The 18,222-nt window shown below is 38.2% G+C and overlaps 1 protein-coding gene across 1 annotated transcript in view; it reads left to right on the plus strand.

The window, feature by feature from the left end:
• LOC128661437 (patched domain-containing protein 3-like) overlaps positions 1–18,222 on the plus strand; it is a 63,511-nt gene that overhangs the window by 11,904 nt on the left and 33,385 nt on the right. Inside the window, exon 3 of the mRNA XM_053715692.1 lies at positions 16,986–17,131. Coding sequence (XP_053571667.1) covers positions 16,986–17,131 — 146 coding nt within the window. The remainder of the gene's footprint in view (positions 1–16,985; positions 17,132–18,222) is intronic.

Consider the following 18,222-nt stretch of genomic DNA (forward strand, 5'->3'; position numbering starts at 1 on the left):
CCTCTTCATACGGCCACCGCCATACACTGGATCTTCAATGCAAGGGAGCCTTTTCAAAATGTCATCCCTTGCATTCCTATTGGCAGATTTAATTCTTGAAATTAAACCAGCCAATAGGATGAGAGATACTGAAAGCTACTGAAATTATATTGGCTATTCAAATCAGCCAATAGGATTTCAGTAGCTCTCATCCTATTGGCTGATTTGAATTTCAAGAATCAAATCGGCCAATAGGAATGCAAGGGACACCATTTTGAAAAGGCTCCCTTGCATTGAAGATCTAGTGTACGGCGGTGACTGTATGAAGAGGACGCTCCGCGCCGAATGTCTTCAAGGATGGATCCGCTCCGCGCTGCCAGGATGAAGATAGAAGACGCCGCCGGGACGAAGATAGAAGACGCCACCGGGATGAAGATAGAAGACGCCGCCAGGATGAAAATAGAAGATGCCGCCTGGATGAAGATAGAAGATGCCATCTGGATGAAGACTTTTTGCTGTCTGGATGAAGACTTCTCGCCGCCGGGATGAGGATGGATTTCCGGACTTCGAAAACTGTAAGTGGATCGTCTGGGGTTAGTGTTAGGTTTTTTTTAACTTTTTTTTTGGGTGTTTTTTTTTTTTAGATTAGGGTTTGGGCTTTTTTTAAAAGAGCTGAATGCCCTTTTCATGGCAATGAAAAGGAGCTTAATGCCATTTTAAGGGCAATGAAAAAGAGCTGAATGCCCATACAAATGCCCTTTTCAGGGCAATGGGTATCTTAGGATTTTATTAGAGTTAGGTTTTTTATTTTGGGGAGTTGGTTGGTGGGTTTTACTGTTGGGGGTAAACAGGTAAAAGAGCTGATTTCTTTAGGGCAATGCCCTACAAAAGGCCCTTTTAAGGGCTATTGGTAGTTTATTGTAGGCTAGGCGGTGTTTTTTATTTTGGGGGGGCTTTGTTATTTTGATAGGGCTATTAGATTAGGTGTAATTGTTTTTATTTTTAATAATTTCATTTTTTATTTTTCGTAATTTAGTGTTTGTTATTTTTTGTAATTTAGTATTTTTTATTTTTTGTAATTTTAGACACATTTTTTTAGTAGTGTTAGTTTTTTTTTAATGTGAAATTTAGTTTTTTTAATTGGTAGTTATTTTAATTTTAGTATAATAGTTATGTTAGGTTAATTGTTAGTTTAAACTTAAGTTTTTTTAATTTCACAGTTAAGTTTTTTTTGTTTTAAGATAGGGATATTGTAATTTTCTTATAAAGTTAGGGGGTTGTTATGTTTAGGAGTTAATAGTTAAATTTAGTTTTTTGCGATGTGGGGGGCTGGCGGTTTAGGGGTTAATATGTTTATTTAGTGGCAGTGATGTGGGAGGCCAGAGGTTTAGGGGTTAATAACTTTTATTAGTGGCGGCAATGTCGGGGAGCGGCGGAACAGGGGTTAATAACTTTATTATAGTGGCGGCGATGTCGGGGAGTAGCGGAATAGGGGTTAATAACTTTATTATAGAGGCGGGGATGTGGGCAGGCTGCAGATTAGGGGTTAATAAGTTTTAATATACTGTAGTGTTTGTGATGCGGGAGGGCGGCGGTTTAGGGGTTAATAGGTAGTTTCTGGGTGTTAGTGTACTTAGTAACACTTTAGTTATGAGTTTTGTGAAACATTTTTTTGGCGCAAAACTCATAACTACTGGTTTCAGATAGCGGAATGGATTATGTCGGTAAAGGCTGTAACGCAAAAAAGTTTAGCTTCACCGCACAACTTGTCAAACCGGCGCTATGGAAATTCCAAACAAAAATGTTATTTTTTTGAGTGCGGGATTGACGTTGTGTTACAGGCTAAAATGCTTGCGGTATAGCTATAGTGACAAGACTCGTAATGGCTGCATTACTGTTTTTATGCTGAAATAGACATTTTTTCACATTTTTTAACGCACAACACGTAATCTAGCCGATAGTTATTTACAATACTTGATGTATTTTGCAGCCCCCTCTTGTGAAAACTAGAGTATTATAAACAATATAATAAAATATAATAAAGTTGTTACTTTTTTAACACCAACCCCCCAGCTGCCTAACAGAATGCTGTAATGTATTTATGAGCAATACATCGCAGATATGTGGGAAGGCATGAGTTAACAGCATCTCCTTAGTAAGTGACCCCTGGCTGGGGAGGGGATGCTGCTAGAGAGCTAGCGGCCTCTCTTACAGCCGGTTCATCTTTCACTGGCCGTCCATTTTAACTACACACAGGATAAGGAGCACTTCTGCTAATACTTGGGACAGATCAGTAATGTGTGTGTGTGTGTGTATATATATATATATATATATATATATGTGTGTGTGTGTGTGTGTATTTTTATATATATATATATATATATATGTGTGTGTGTGTGTGTATATATATATATATATATATATATATATATATATATGTGAGTATGTTCGTGTGTGTTTATATATGTATATGGCGGGTTGCAGTGGAGGGGGGAGGGAGTGAGAGGGCCCTACGCTACGGTTAAAAAAAAGGGATGGGGCAGTTACATTACAGAAAAGGGTTTTGGGGGGCCCTAACTAATGATATACAATATCTATCATATAGATATATAGGTAAAAATATATATTTTGCCAACAGTGGTGGAATAGTGGCTGAAGGGAAATTGGCTAGTGTGTGCCTCTTAGGAGGAATTGGAATGCAAACAAGTACACATGGCTGCCTGCTTAAAGGGATAGTAAAGTCCAAATTAAACTTTCATGATTCAGATAGGGCATGTAATTTTAAACAACTTTCTAATTTACTTTTATCATGAAATTTGCTTTTTTCTCTTGTTATTCTTAGTTGAAAGCTAAACCTAGGTAGGCTCATATGCTAATTTCTAAGCCTTTGAAGGCCACCTCTCAGCTGAATGTATTTGACAGTTTTTCACAGCTAGAGGGCGTTAGTCCATGTGTTTCATATAGATAACACTGTGCTCACGCACATGAAGTTATTTAAGAATCAGCACTAATTGCCTGAAATGCAAGTCTGTCAAAAGATCTTAGATAAGGAGGCAGTCAGCAGAAGCTTAGATACAAGGTAATTACAGAGGTAAAAAACATAATTTATGTAAGAACTTACCTGATAAATTCATTTCTTTCATATTAGCAAGAGTCCATGAGCTAGTGACGTATGGGATATACATTCCTACCAGGAGGGGCAAAGTTTCCCAAACCTCAAAATGCCTATAAATACACCCCTCACCACACCCACAAATCAGTTTAACGCATAGCCAAGAAGTGGGGTGATAAGAAAAAAGTGCGAAAGCATAAAAAAATAAGGAATTGGAATAATTGTGCTTTATACAAAAAAATCATAACCACCACAAAAAAGGGTGAGCCTCATGGACTCTTGCTAATATGAAAGAAATGAATTTATCAGGTAAGTTCTTACATAAATTATGTTTTCTTTCATGTAATTAGCAAGAGTCCATGAGCTAGTGACGTATGGGATAATGAATACCCAAGATGTGGATCTTCCACGCAAGAGTCACTAGAGAGGGAGGGATAAAATAAAGACAGCCAATTCCGCTGAAAATAATCCACACCCAAAACAAAGTTTAAATCTTATAATGAAAAAAACTGAAATTATAAGCAGAAGAATCAAACTGAAACAGCTGCCTGAAGTACTTTTCTACCAAAAACTGCTTCAGAAGAAGAAAAAACATAAAAATGGTAGAATTTAGTAAAAGTATGCAAAGAAGACCAAGTTGCTGCTTTGCAAATCTAATCAACCGCAGCTTCATTCCTAAAAGCCCAGGAAGTAGAAACTGACCTAGTAGAATGAGCTGTAATCCTTTGAGGCAGAGTTTTACCCGACTCGACATAAGCATGATGAATCAAAGACTTTAACCAAGACGCCAAAGAAATGGCAGAGGCCTTCTGACCTTTCCTAGAACCGGAAAAGATAACAAATAGACTAGAAGTCTTTCGGAAATTTTTAGTAGCTTCAACATAATATTTCAAAGCTCTAACTACATCCAAAGAATGCAACGATCTTTCCTTAGAATTCTTAGGATTAGGACACAATGAAGGAACCACAATTTCTCTACTAATGTTGTTAGAATTCACAACCTTAGGTAAAAATTTAAAAGAAGTTCGCAACACCGCCTTATCCTGATGAAAAATCAGAAAAGGAGACTCACAAGAAAGAGCAGATAATTCAGAAACTCTTCTAGCAGAAGAGATGGCCAAAAGAAACAAAACTTTCCAAGAAAGTAATTAATGTCCAGCGAATGCATAGGTTAAAACGGGGGAGCTTGAAGAGCCCCCAGAACCAAATTCAAACTCCAAGGAGGAGAAATTGACTTAATAACAGGTTTTATACGAACCAAAGCTTGTACAAAACAATGAATATCAGGAAGACTAGCAATCTTTCTGTGGAAAAGAACAGAAAGAGCAGAGATTTGTCCTTTCAAGGAACTTGCAGACAATCCTTTATCCAAACCATCCTGAAGAAACTGTAAAATTCTAGGGATTCTAAAAGAATGCCAAGAAAAATGATGAGAAAAACACCAAGAAATGTAAATCTTCCAGACTCGATAATATATCTTCCTAGATACAGATTTACAAGCCTGTAACATAGTATTAATCACAGAGTCAGAGAAACCTCTATGACTGAGAATCAAGCGTTCAATCTCCATACCTTCAAATTTAAGGATTTGAGATCCTGATGGAAAAAAGGACCTTGCGATAGAAGGTCTGGTCTTAATGGAAGAGTCCACGGTTGGCAAGTGGCCATCCGGACAAGATCCGCATACCAAAACCTGTGAGGCCATGCTGGAGCCACCAGCAGAACAAACGAGCACTCCTTTAGAATCTTGGAAATCACTCTTGGAAGAAGAACTAGAGGCGGAAAGATATAGGCAGGATGATACTTCCAAGGAAGTGACAATGCATCCACTGCCTCCGCCTGAAGATCCCTGGATCTGGACAGATACCTGGGAAGTTTCTTGTTTAGATGAGAAGCAATCAGATCTATTTCTAGAAGTCCCCACATTTGAACAATCTGAAGAAATACCTCTGGGTGAAGAGACCATTCGCCCGGATGTAATGTTTGGTGACTGAGATAATCCGCTTCCCAATTGTCTATACCTGGGATATGAACCGCAGAAATTAGACAGGAGCTGGATTCCGCCCATACCAGTATTCGAGATACTTCTTTCATAGCCAGAGGACTGTGAGTCCCTCCTTGATGATTGACATATGCCACGGTTGTGACATTGTCCGTCTGAAAACAAATGAACGACTCTCTCTTTAGAAGAGGCCATGACTGAAGAGCTCTGAAAATTGCACGGAGTTACAAAATGTTGATTGGTAATCTCACCTCCTGAGATTCCCAAACCCCTTGTGCTGTCAGAGACCCCCAAACAGCTCCCCAACCTGTCAGACTTGCATCTGTTGAAATCACAGTCCAGGTCGGAAGAACAAAAGAATCCCCCTGAATTAAACGACGGTGGTCTGTCCACCATGCCAGAGAGTGTCGTACAATCGGTTTTAAAGATATTAATTGAGATATCTTTGTATAATCCCTGCACCACTGGTTCAGCATACAGAGCTGAAGAGGTCGCATGTGAAAACAAGCAAAGGGGATCGCGTCCGATGCAGCAGTCATAAGACCTAAAATTTCCATGCATAAGGCTACCGAAGGGAATGATTGAGACTGAAGGTTTCGACAAGCTGAAACCAATTTTAGACGTCTCTTGTCTGTCAGAGACAGAGCCATGGACACTGAATCTATCTGGAAACCTAAAAAGGTTACCCTTGTCTGGGGAATCAATGAACTTTTTCGTAAATTGATCCTCCAACCATGTTCTCAAAGAAACAATACAAGTTGATTCGTATGAGATTCTGCTAAATGAGAAGACTGAGCAAGTACCAAGATATCGTCCAAATAAGGAAATACCACAATACCCTGTTCTCTGATTACAGACAGAAGGGCACCGAGAACCTTTGTAAAAATCCTTGGAGCTGTTGCTAGGCCAAACGACAGAGCCACAAACTGGTAATGCTTGTCTAGGAAAGAGAATCTCAGAAACTGATAGTGATCTGGATGAATCGGAATATGCAGATATGCATCCTGTAAATCTATTGTGGACATATAATGCCCTTGCTGAACAAAAGGCAGAATAGTCCTTATAGTTACCATTTTGAATGTTGGTATCCTTACATAATGATTCAATATTTTTAAATCCAGAACTGGTCTGAAAGAATTCTCCTTCTTTGGTACAATGAAGAGATTTGAGTAAAACCCCAGCCCCTGTTCCAGAACTGGAACTGGCATAATTACTCCAGCCAACTCTAGATCTGAAACACATTTCAGAAATGCTTGAGCCTTCACTGGATTTACTGGGACACGGGAAAGAAAAAATCTTCTTGCAGGAGGCCTTATCTTGAAGCCTATTCTGTACCCTTGTGAAACAATGTTCTGAATCCAAAGATTGTGAATCGAATTGATCCAAATTTCTTTGAAAAATCGTAATCTGCCCCCTACCAGCTGGGCTGGAATGAGGGCCGCACCTTCATGTTGACTTGGGAGCTGGCTTTGGCTTTCTAAAAGGCTTGGATTTATTCCAGACTGGAGATGGTTTCCAAACTGATACCGCTCCTGTAGGGGAAGGGTCAGGCTTTTGTTCCTTATTGTGACGAAAGGAACGAAAACGATTAGTAGACCTAAATTTACCTTTAGATTTTTTATCCTGTGGTAAAAAAGTTCCTTTCCCCCCAGTAACAGTTGAAATAATAGAATCCAACTGTGAACTAAATAATTTATTACCCTGGAAAGAAAGGGAAAGCAAAGTTGACTTGGAAGACATATCAGCATTCCAAGTTTTAAGCCATAAAGCTCTTCTAGCTAAAATAGCTAGAGACATATACCGGACATCAACCCTAATGATATCAAAGATGGCATCACAAATAAAATTATTAGCATTTTGAAGAAGATTAACAATGCTATGAGAATTATGATCTGTTACTTGTTGCGCTAAAGCTTTCAACCAAAAAGTTGAAGCTGCAGCAACATCCGCTAAAGATATAGCAGGTCTAAGAAGATTACCTGAACATAAGTAAGCTTTTCTTAGAAAGGATTCAATTTTCCTATCTATAGGATCCTTAAAGGAAGTACTATCTGCCGTAGGAATAGTAGTACATTTAGCAAGAGTAGAGATAGCCCCATCAACCTTAGGGATTTTGTCCCAAAACTCTAATCTGTCAGATGGCACAGGATATAATTGCTTAAAACGTTTAGAAGGAGTAAATGAATTACCCAAATTATTCCATTCCCTGGAAATTACTTCAGAAATAGCATCAGGGACAGGAAAAACTTCTGGAATAACTACAGGAGATTTAAAAACCTTATTTAAACGTTTAGATTTAGTAACAAGAGGACCAGATTCCTCTATTTCTAATGCAATTAAGACTTCTTTAAGTAAAGAACGAATAAATTCCATTTTGAATAAATATGAAGATTTATCAGCATCAACCTCTGAAACAGAATCCTCTGAACAAGAGGAATCATTATCAGAATCAGAATGATGATGTTCATTTAAAAATTCATCTGAAAAATGAGAAGTTTTTTAAAAAACCTTTTACGTTTACTAGAAGGAGGAATAACAGACATAGCCTTCTTAATGGATTTAGAAACAAAATCTCTTATGTTAACAGGAACACTCTGAGTATTAGATGTTGATGGAACAGCAACAGGTAATGTAACATTACTAAAGGAAATATTATCTGCATTAACAAGTCTGTCATGACATTCATTACAACAGCTGGAGGAACAGATACCACAAGTTTACAGCAAATACACTTAACTTTGGTAGATCCAGCATCAGGCAGCGACTTTCCAGAAGTATCTTCTGATTCAGGGTCAATCTGAGACATCTTGCAATATGTAATAGAAAAAACAACATATAAAGCAAAATTGATCAAATTCCTTAAATGACAGTTTCAGGAATGGGAAAAAATGCCAGTGAACAAGCTTCTAGCAACCAGAAGCAAATAAACAATGAGACTTAAATAATGTGGAGACAATAATGACGCCCATATTTTTTAGCGCCAAAAAAGACGCCCACATTATTTGGCGCCTAAATGCTTTTAGCGCCAAAAATGACGCCACATCCGGTAACGCCGACACTTTTGGCGCAAAAACGGCAAAAAAATGACGCAACTTCCGGTGACAAGTATGACGCCGGAAATAACAAAGAAATTATTTTGCGCCAAAAAAGTCCGCGCCAAAAATGACGCAATAAAATGAAGCATTTTCAGCCCCCGCGAGCCTAACAGCCCACAGGGAAAAAAGTCAAATTTTAAGGTAAGAAAAAAATTGATTATTCAAATGCATTATCCCAAATAATGAAACTGACTGTCTGAAATAAGGAATATTGAACATCCTGAATCAAGGCAAATAAATGTTTAAACACAAATATTTAGAACTTTATATAAAAGTGCCCAACCATAGCTTAGAGTGTCACAAAAATAAGACTTACTTACCCCAGGACACACATCTACATGTAGTAGAAAGCCAAACCAGTACTGAAACGAGAATCAGTAGAGGTAATGGTATATAAGAGTATATCGTCGATCTGAAAAGGGAGGTAAGAGATGAATCTCTACGACCGATAACAGAGAACCTATGAAATAGACCCCGTAGAAGGAGATCATTGAATTCAAATAGGCAATACTCTCTTCACATCCCTCTGACATTCACTGCACGCTGAGAGGAAAACCGGGCTCCAACCTGCTGCGGAGCGCATATCAACGTAGAATCTAGCACAAACTTACTTCACCACCTCCATGGGAGGCAAAGTTTGTAAAACTGATTTGTGGGTGTGGTGAGGGGTGTATTTATAGGCATTTTGAGGTTTGGGAAACTTTGCCCCTCCTGGTAGGAATGTATATCCCATACGTCACTAGCTCATGGACTCTTGCTAATTACATGAAAGAAAGTATATTTTTATAACAGTGTTGGTTATGCAAAACTGGGGAATGGTAAATAAAGGGATTATCTATCTTTTTAAACAATACAATTTTTCGTGTTTACTATACCTTTAACATACATTGTACATAGTAATGCACAGTCCGCCACACATCGAAAAAAACGCTGTCGGCATTTATCATTGCACAAGCATTTCAAGTGAAATGATTGTGTAATGCCGCTCCCTGCACATTCTCGGCCAATCGGCCGTTAGCAGGGCGTATCTATCAATCCGATCGTATCCGATCGGGCTGATTGCTGTCCTCCACCTCAGAGGTGGCGGACGAGTTAAGGAGCAGAGGTCTTATGATAACTGCTTCTTAACTTAAATTTCCGGCAAACCGTAAAGTATGGGGGTAGATAGCAGCATCCGCTGCTTGGTAAATCTACCCCTTGATCATAATTTGTGCACTGCTCACGTTTATGTAGTAGTCTCTAACATGACGTTTGCTCAGTGTACTAGTTTCAGCAGTAGTGTTTACATTACACAAAAGATTGAACTGAGTTTGTGCCCTTTCATATGTGTGCTTGTAGTTTGAGTTCTCTCAATAATTGCAATCCACTTTTCCTTTGATTTCTTTTTATTTCTGCAATACAGTTGAAACTACAATGTGTCCCCCCAATGTTCGACAGTGAATGATATTGTGTGCGCACATGAATATGATGTTTGCAGCGTTGCGGACGCACTGTGTACTTTTAAGTGTATATTGAATGTATCGATGCAAGAATTATAGATTAAAAGATGTCCACTGAGCAATGCTATAGTTAACCATTGAAAGGGTGACCCTCTTTATGTTGTACGTAAGACTATAGGTTGCACTTATGATTGTCAACTCATCGCTGTTTCCCATGACAGTTCTGAGTTTCAGTGAGTGCATATGGTAACATGCATTGCGCCCCAGAACAGCAGACATATATTGAGTCTGGACATCACTGTTCTCTTTCCCCTCTGCACAACCTGCACCATGTATATAAGTCATAAGTCTTCATAAAAATATGGCCGAGGTGTCAACCCTAGGTGCACTCTAGTGATGATTGTAAACTGTGCTAAAAATGTTCCAATTAAAGTGACTGTTGTCCTTTCTTGTGATGACCCTATGATTACATTTTTTATACCAATATGCACATGGTAGATGTGTTAATATGCAGTTGCTGTAAGTGGTTTTCAAAACATTAATGGTTGTCACTATTTAAATTAATTAGTCTGTTTAAATTGAAAAAAACAATGTTCGTATCCCCTCAAGCAGGCCCAAGCAGGCCTTTAAGCGCTTAAAGGTCCATGATACTTAAATGTTGAAACACTTGAAAGTGATGCAGCATAGCTGTAAAAAGCTGACTAGAAAATATCACCTGTACATCTCTATGTAAAAAAAAAAGATATTTTACCTCAAAATGTCCTAAGTATTCATACCCCATTGTAAAGGACTTTAAGCAGCAAATCAGTATGCCTGTACTGGGACCGGCAGGGGAGTGAGCCTCTTGCACACTCGTGTTTTTTCCCTAATCAGTTTAAGGAAGTTTACTATGAAATCTCATGAGAGTTAAGTGAAATCTCATGAGATAACAGTAAAAGAGTTCATGACCTCAGCACTGTTGATGCTTATTGGCTGCAGTTCATTTTTTACCTGCAGCTGGACAGCAACTGAAGTATATCTTTTTACACAGCACTTATTTTTAAATAAAGATACCAAGAGAATGAAGAACAACTGATCTTAAGAGTAAATTAGAAAGTTGCTTAAAATTGCACGCTCTATCTGAATCATGAAAAGAAAAATTTGGGTTTCATATCACTTTAATTGTGCTAGAAGTAAGCTTTTTGGGCTTGTTGGGTCGCAGTTGTATTATGAGTTAAAAGTAAACAGTTTTTTTACTTGCACGCTAACACGATGAGCGCAAAAAGCCAAAGTAAGAATATCGCTAGCACATTCATGAAGTCAAAGAAGCAAAAAAAGTGGGAAAAAACATTGAACTCTGCAAAACCCTACATGAAAATATAAATATTTCACATTTCAATGTTCTTCACATTACAGAATATGTTCTATTTATTCTTGAATAAATTAATACTTCCACATATATTATCTGATGTTTTTTGCCCAAGTATATATTTTTAATATATATATATACACAGAGAAGCACACTCACAGGAATGAACAACCGTCTCAATACCGTTGTTAGCCTGTTCTATGGCGATTTACCACCTTGGTGCAGCTTCTTTTAGCCCAGTAATGCTTTTCACAGAGTGGAACTTTCCTGTAGCATATCACTCTGAGCCCGCCTATTACAGTCAGTCCAGCACCGAAATACCAGGCAATTCCTCTCTGAACAAGGAGAACAGCAACCCCAGATGATCGTTTCGGCCTTCATGGGGCCTTGTCAGTGAGGTGTAGCCATATTTCTCTAAGCACACTGAGCAAGGAGTCCACGTCCACGTCTGGTTTCCCCTTTTTCCCATAGGGAGACTAAATACACACAGAGAGAAGCACACTCACAGGAACGCACAAACGGCTCAATACCATTGTTAGCCTCTTCTATGCCAATTTAACACCTGGGTGCAGCTTCTTTTAGCCCAGTAATGCTTTTCACAGAGTAGAACTTTCCTGTAGCATATCACTCTGATCCCGCCTATTACAGTCAGTCCAGCACCAAAATACCAGGTAATTCCTCTCTGAACAAGGAACACAACAACCCCAGATGATCGTTTTGGCCTTCATGGGGCCTCTTCAGTAAGGTGTAGCCATATTCCTCTAAGCACACTGAGCAAGGAGTCCACGTCTGGTTTGCCCTTTTTCCCATAGGGAGACTAAATACACACAGAGAGAAGCACACTCACAGGAACGAACAACCGGCTCAATACCATTGTTAGCCTGTTGTATGGCGATTTACCACTTGGGTACAGCTTCTTTTAGCCCAGTAATGCTTTTGACAGAATAGAACTTTCCTGTAGCATATCAGTCTGATCCCGCCTATTATGGTCAGTCCAGCACTGAAATACCAGTTGTTCGTTCCTTTAAGTGCATGTCTCTCTATATGTATTTAGTCTCCCTATGGGAAAAAGGGGCAACCAGACGTTGACTCCTTGCTACACCTCACTGACGAGGCCCAATGAAGGCCGAAAAGATCATCTGGGGTTGCTGTGTTCCTTGTTCAGAGAGGAATTGCCTGGTATTTCGGTGCTGGACTGACCGTAATAGGCGGGATCGGACTGATATACTACAGAAAAGTTCTACTCTGTGAAAAGCATTTCTGGGTTAATAAGCTGCACACAGGTTGTAAATCGCCATAGAACAGGCTAACAATGGTACTGAGCCAGTTGTTCGTTCCTGTGAGTGCATTTCTCTCTATATGTATTTAGTCTCCCTATGGGAAAAAAGGGGCAACCAGATGTGGACTCCTTGCTCAGTGTGCTTAGAGGAATATGGCTACACCTCACTGACGAGGCCCAATGAAGGCCGAAACGATTGTCTGGGGTTGCTGTGTTCCTTGTTCAGAGAGGAATTGCCTGGTATTTCGGCGCTGGACTGACCGTAATAGGCGGGATCAGACTGATATACTACAGGAAAGTTCTACTCTGTGAAAAGCATTACTGGGCTTAAAAGCTGCACCCAGGTGGTAAATCACCATAGAACAGGCTAACAATGGTATTGAGCCAGTTGTTCGTTCCTGTAAGTGCACTTCTCTCTATATGTGTGTGTGTGTATATATATATATATATATATATATATATATGGGCGATACGAGAGGGTTTTAGGTAGTTGCGCCACAACAAGAGTAATGGTAGTAGTGCAGAGAAATGCTCTTTGAGGATGTCCAATGCCTGCTGCTATTAGTGATGTCTCATTCCTCCTGAATGAGACTAAAGTGGTGAGAATTGGAATAGAGTGTGTTCTAATAGCGCTTGCAGAAGATGTTCCTCATAAGCACATGGGAGGGAGGAAAAACGGAAATGGGGATATCCCCAGATGAGTGAGGGCAATATATGGAGAAATTAAATAATAATAAATGCTCACCTGTTGGATCACAGGGACCAGCGATCAACGACGGGTAGAAATGGACGGTGTGTGTTAACACCCAAGCACATGTAAGGGAGCAAGGAAAATATGCACACAAAAGGATATTTATGTCTATATTAATATCTCATAAAGTCAAACGGAGGCTGCTTGTGGGAACTTCCAGTTCTTACCACACTGTATATGTGGACAGAGGGTAAAGAGGAAGGAAGTTCCTATTTAATATAAGCTGATAATCAAAATTAAAAAAATATATATTTATTTAATGATGAAAAAGAAAAAAAGGGGGGAATTATATGGAAAAAAAAATATATATATATATATAAATATGCGTAAATAAAAAAATATACAAGAGAATTAAAAACAGTTATAATTTATTATTGTACTCATTAAAAATGTATTGTGCTCTTAAAAATATATATAAAAAAAGGGGTATACAGATATGCGTTATAAAATATATCAGATGAGAAATATATAAATATAAAAAACAATTGATGGTAGCCGAACAAATAAAAACAGTAATATTGAACGAAAAAAAGGGGGGTTAATAAGTGGCCAGGCGGCACGAAGGAATATGGTGCCGAGTAAGTGGCGGATTTACTTACTATAAATATAAAGCTGAGGATGGGTGCCCTGTGGTAGGGTCCTAAGGTTCGAAAAAGGATTTGAAAAAAGCGGCTGAGACCACCAACACTGCACGGTGCAGTTAGTGACAAGGTCTCGGCGAGTGTATCGGAATTCCGGAAGTGACGTCACGAACGTGCGTCACGTGCCTTACGTGTTTCGTGAGCGTATCAGCTCACTTCATCAGAGGCTAATGGATCTATTGGCATCCTGGGTACCCTTAAATAGCGTCAAGCTAATTGGTACGGAAGAAGGAGGAGTGTATAATGATCTAATTGATCCGATAAATATTTTTGGTGTACAAAGGGCATTTTTTGATAACGAGAAATAGTTACAAAAAATTTTTTGGTTTATGTGGAGAAATAAAATGGATTAAAAAAGAAAATAGTGGATAATCCGTGGTTATAAAGATTTGGGATAATTGGGATAATACAAATTTTTTAATTAAAATACGGAAAAAGAGATGAAAAAAAATAAAATAAAATAAAATTTGGATAACCTAAAGTGTTATTAGCAGATTAAAATGTAGGGATGTGTATGTATATGTAATTATGTTTATACATATTTATGTAAAAAAGAAATCAATAGGAATAATAATGTAATAGATACTTGGTGGTTTTAATTCTTTAAAGGAAGGCTGCTAGATCAATATCAGTATTTAAGCCATATGGTTTCCTGGTTTTTAATTTGTGAATCCAGTATGTTTCTCTCTTTCTTAGCTGGAGTAATCTATTTTCTCCTACTCTGTATGGAATGTGTTCAATGGCTTTAATTTTTAGGCTTTAATATATATACACACATTATTATATATAGGTATAAATATATACAGATATATATAGGAATATCTATTTATAAATACATGGAACATATCCCCCTATGTGCAGAACATTGATATGTGAAATATGTACAGTAAATATTGTGTATTTATGTGTTTATACTTGTAATTTTGTCTGTAAATACATACACATATAAATACATAAGTGCAAACTTATATATACACATATATATGTATATATATACAGTATATATATATATATATATATATATATATATATATATATACATACATACTGTATGTCTATGTTAAAGCCCTTTGCCTGCCTTTTTTTTCTGACACCTGAAACCTCATATCTTTGAGCCCCTATAACTTTTGTGTCCAATATTTTTTATCAGATGGTGTTATTATGAGTGTAAGTGTATTTTAATGTAATTTTGATGTGTTTTGTGAAATTTTTTTGTTTCCTGAAACAGTTAACCAGAGCTCTGAGGTCACGGTAATCATTCTAGCATAAATCGCAATTGCACTCAAGCAATCACGTTAACTTTAAACTCATAATACCAGCGGTAATGAGTCAGCTCTGCCCTTCACTTACTACAGACTGTGCTGTTAGGATTGGGCATTGACACCACCTGCCAGGATGCCTAAAATAACACACTCCCAAACCCTTTAAAGGTATGGTAGCCATTCCACATGCAAAACCTTGGGGAGCAACAATCTCTCCCCTTTGTGTAAACAGATCTGGAATGTTAGAAATATTTTAGTTGGAGTTTAATTCTTCAGCTGTAATGAAGATGCGTTATAACTTACTTTTTAATGTAGTAATGGAATTCTTACACTCTGCGCTCCGGCCGCCCACTTCAAAAGTAATTTTTTGGGGAGCTAATGGTTTGAACTGTTCTCCAGTCAGTGCTGTAGCTAAAAACAAAAGTGCAGTATGGCTGGAATGCCAATTGGACAATATTTCAAATCATTAGCTCACTGAAAAAAATGTTTTGAAGTGGGTGGCTGGAGCGATGGGTATAAGAATGTCAACATAACATAAAAAGTAGGTTATAGCGCCTCTTCATTACAACGGATGAATGAAACTCCATCTAAAATATTGCTAACATTCACATTCAGTCATTTTAAGTCATGGGGGCCGATTTATCAAGGGCCAGATGGCCCCTGATGCCCCTGTTTCTGCCCGAGCCTTCAGGCTCGCCGGAAACAGCAGTTATGAAGCAGCGGTCTTAAGACCACTGCTCCTCTGCCTCTTAAAAAGTTTGGCCGTGAATCTGCAGGGGGCGACATTGCACAAGCAGTTCACCATATAATGTAAAAGCTTTAAATAACTTTAAAGCTTTTACATTATTATACTGGAGTCATTTAGAGTCTTCAAGCTTTTCCACCCACAGCAACAGATCCTACTACATTGAATGCTTCACTTTATTCTGAATTAGCTAAAGGTTTGCATATTTAAAAATGCTCACTGGAAACCAATCACCATGGCCACGGCAACCCACTTTGCTATTTTCAGACTTTCAGGTGGGGATCCAGTTAACACAATTCATGGAGTTCTTATGGGAACTTTCACAGGTGCTATATTTGTTACTATTTGCCCCATGCACAACCCTCCAGACTTTTTCACATCACCCATGGCTATCCTCCCCCCTGGTTTATATTCATCATCAGACATATATATTTCCTGGTGTGCCAGCTAGGGAGCGCAGACTGGGTTGTGCCCATCAAGTTGGTATTGCGGCCAATCTTTGCAAGGCTACTTTGCACCCCATACCTGCACACAGAGCTCTCCTCAGCAGTACAAATGTGGTGGCAGTTCCTGCTTAGGCCTGGTGCAGCCTACTCAAGAGTGGTAGTGTACTGAGCACCACTATGCATCAGAGACCGCAGTGCTTCTATTCCAAGGTCCCCCACCTCTTCCTCTTCTCTGGAGGAGCTGCCCGGGGATCCCCTGCCCTTGGCCACCCCTTAGTTTGCCTTTCCACTGCAGTATATATATATATATATATATAAATATATATATATATATATATATATATAAAAGTCCTGGTCCAAGAAAGGCAATTGTTTTTAGGTTCACTGTGTTGAACTGTTTTGACATTTGACAAAGGTGCGGATTGGCACCGAAACATTATGTCGGTTTTGAATTTGATATAATAAATGCTATATTTTATTCAAAGACCAGTGAGTGCCTTTTCTTGGACCGGGACTTTTATATTCATTTAAAGTGCACCCTGGCAGCTGTGATACCAGTAAGATTGTGCTTTCCCTTTCCGGACTGATCATAGTAAACCTTTATCAAAAAAAATATTATGGCCAAAAAAGGCCTAAAATCTTGCGGGGTGCATGGGGCAGCAGAATTTTGAGTGTCAAGGGCCGCACAAAACCTAAATACACCACAGGTGCAATCAATAGCTCAGGGTGCATTATCTTGATAGGTATATAATTCTGAGACTAATATTTTTATACTAATAGAATTTGAATTCTTTTTAAAAATCCTCTTCATTTACAATGCTTTTCGGTGGATTTGATGTTGCAATATTCATTTACAATTTTTAATTTTTTATGTGTTATCTTTTAGACTGGACCCTGTAAGAAATAAAGTTTGGGTTGCAGCATTTGGAGTGATTTCATCTGGATTAGCCGTGCTGAGTAGTTTTGGTCTGTTGCTGTTTTGTGGAGTTCCCTTTGTCATAACAGTAGCTAATGCCCCATTTCTTATTCTAGGTAAGTGCTTAAATGTTTCAGCACACATTTTTTTAAAAACTGTAAATATTTGTATTAATCTTGCAGGCCAGTCAAGTAAAATTGTGAGTCTGTGTAACATACAATATGGCTTATGTTCTCCTTATTAAAGGGACGTGAAACCTACATTTTTTCTTTCATTTCTCAGATAGAGAATACAATTTTAAAAAGGTTTCTGATTTTCTTTTTATTATCAGATTTGTTTATTTCTCATGCTAGTCTTTGTTAAAGAGATATCTAGATAGGTAGTGTGCACATTTCTGGAATTCTACATGACAGGACACAGTGCTGCCATCTAGTACTCTTGCTAATGTATAACACTGTTGTAAAACTGCTGCCTATTGAGCTACAGAAACGTGCACACTACTGAACTTAAAACCTTCCTGATTTTCAACTAAAGATAACAAGAAAACAAAAATAAAAATGACAATAGAAGTAAATTGGGAAGTTGTTTAAAATTGTATATTCTATCTGAATCATGAAAGAAAATTTTTGATATTTATGTCCCTTTAATATCTCATAGGGAGAGGACAAAACTCAAATTTTGCATGGCTGCTGCTGATGCCTGCAGCTGTTTCTGGTTGAGGAAGGTGGCGTCACATGATGCTTGGAACAATTCTGTAATCAACCTTAAGTAGTATTTACATATATAGGACTAGATTACAAGTCAAGCCTAACTAATAATGCAGGGTGGTTTATATTTTGCTTATAATACTAACACACAATCTAATATTACAATTGGGTGGTTAAATATTTTAACCAAAGCATCTCAAGACCATCCACAACATTTTTAGATCACCCTATACTTTAATAGATAGTACGGGGCACTATTAGCATACTTATTGAGCTTGTATTACAAGTTGTGCATTAATCAATAGTGTAGCACAGAAAGAACTTCACTACTTGTGCACCCATTGACCTAACTCACACCCCCACAGAAATCTATTATGTGAAGTATTTAGCAAACTCTTGTGTCCTAAACTATCACTTGAGGTAAGATTGTAATATGAGTGCAAAAATAGAAGCGCTATTGATTGCACTCAAGAGATGTTATCACACATAAGAGCTAATGT

The sequence above is a fragment of the Bombina bombina genome, chromosome 5 (genome assembly GCF_027579735.1).
Source record: "Bombina bombina isolate aBomBom1 chromosome 5, aBomBom1.pri, whole genome shotgun sequence".
Classification (NCBI taxonomy): Eukaryota; Metazoa; Chordata; class Amphibia; order Anura; family Bombinatoridae; genus Bombina; species Bombina bombina.